Source organism: Phytophthora parasitica (genome assembly GCF_000247585.1).
Source record: "Phytophthora parasitica INRA-310 unplaced genomic scaffold supercont2.201, whole genome shotgun sequence".
NCBI classification, from domain to species: Eukaryota; Oomycota; class Peronosporomycetes; order Peronosporales; family Peronosporaceae; genus Phytophthora; species Phytophthora nicotianae.
In genome coordinates, this window is record NW_008649187.1 from 13,668 (window position 1) to 15,281 (window position 1,614).

General features: G+C 52.7%; 1 protein-coding gene across 1 annotated transcript; it reads left to right on the forward strand.

The window, feature by feature from the left end:
• Window positions 1–501: 501 nt before the first annotated feature.
• PPTG_19846 (hypothetical protein) lies at window positions 502–1,269 on the forward strand (the record flags this gene model as incomplete). The annotated part of the gene is made up of 1 exon (XM_008918409.1): window positions 502–1,269. One exon carries the CDS (start codon window positions 502–504, stop codon window positions 1,267–1,269), a length of 768 nt encoding a protein of 255 aa, XP_008916657.1.
• Between the last annotated feature and the right edge of the window lie 345 nt (window positions 1,270–1,614).

The following is a 1,614-nucleotide window of genomic DNA, read 5'->3' on the forward strand; positions in this document are numbered from 1 at the left end:
TTTCCAGAAGACCGTCGTATGGCTCATGGTCACCTCTTCCGACAAGGTGTTGTTGGCATCGAAAGCTTTGAAAACGGTTTGAACCAAAACTGCCCTCTTCCAAAAGCCAGCGCATACACCATCCTGATCCGGGAGCTGAAACCATCTGCAGCAGATTCTGCTGCCAGGCTGTCAGCCTGGCAGCACTGCACAGTGTGCAGCAATCCGTTTCTTTCACGGATGACGCCACAAGACAGCAACGAGCTTGTCAGGAATCGCTCCATAAGTGTAGCTTGTTGAGTGACTGACGGCGTCGGCCATATCCATTGTGCTCGTTTGCGAACAAATTGCCGCAACAGCAACACACCGGTATTATAATAATCATGATTCTTAATAACGAAAACGATTTGCTGGGGCTCGTAGCCTCGTACCCAGAGGAGACATTTGCTGCACCATCGGAATCACGATCTCTCTCAGTTTCTCATTCTCCCGTTCACCCTTGGGTAACGCAGTCTTCCAGCCATGGTTTCACTCGGTACCTCCCTCGTCGCCGCCGCGGTGGCCGTCGCCTCGTTCGCAAGCCCGAGTAGCAGCCGGGTCCTTGACCCCAACAAGCTGGTCGTCGGAGAGTTCTTTAAGCCTTCCGGCCACATCGTCTCGGGCTTTTTCAACACCACAGCACCTTTCCGTCGCTCGCCCTGCCCCGCACTCAATGCGCTGGCTAACCACGGTCACCTGTCGCGGGACGGCCAGGGCATCACCAAGGACCAGATTGGATCTGCCCTCAAGTCGGTCTTGAACCAAGGCGATGACGCCGTGGTTGCACTACTGGCAAGCCTGCCCGAAACCATCGCGCTCAGTGATCTGTCCCAGCACAACGTTTGGGACCACGACGCATCACTCGTTCACACCGACGCGCACTTCGGCCACGACCCAGCTGAGGTCAACATCACGCTGGCTAACGACCTCCTCAACCGTGGCAAGGCCAGCAACAAACTGGGCGTCAATGAGGTCGGAAATGCTTACAAGGATCGGCGTCAAGCGGGCAAGCCCTACGAGCCAAAATACTCCCTCTCTGATGCACAGAAGACGCAGTCCTACAGTCAGGGGGCGGGTCTCCTGCTAGTCTTCGGCGCGAAGAACGGAGAGAGTGTTTCGTTGGACGTCGCTCGCTCCTTTCTCGTCGAAGAGAGGATCCCGGACGGATGGAAGCCCGCTGCTACTCCTATCACCGTTGCCGACTCTCGTGCCACCTCTGCTAAGCTCCGTGAGGTCGCCGAGGCGGTGTAGTTGAAAATTTGCACGAGCTGATTGCCTTCATAGTTTGGTAGTTCATTTTACAGAAAATATAAAATTCCTACGCAACCGTGCAAACAGGTATCTGTGATGAATCACTATTTATAATAGGTGTAGCATCTCTCACATGGCTAAACTGAGCTCATGTAGCCCAAATTGATAGACTATAGAACTGCGTCATAAACCGCAAAGTAGGTTCGGAAGAGAAAGTAGCGAGCAGAGATTGGGTATCATAAGTAAAAAAAAAAAACAATGTAGAAAAAAAGATGTTCACTAACTTCTCATATCACTCCACTCACTCACGCTGCCTTGGAATAGCGACAGCGGACGTTCATCAAT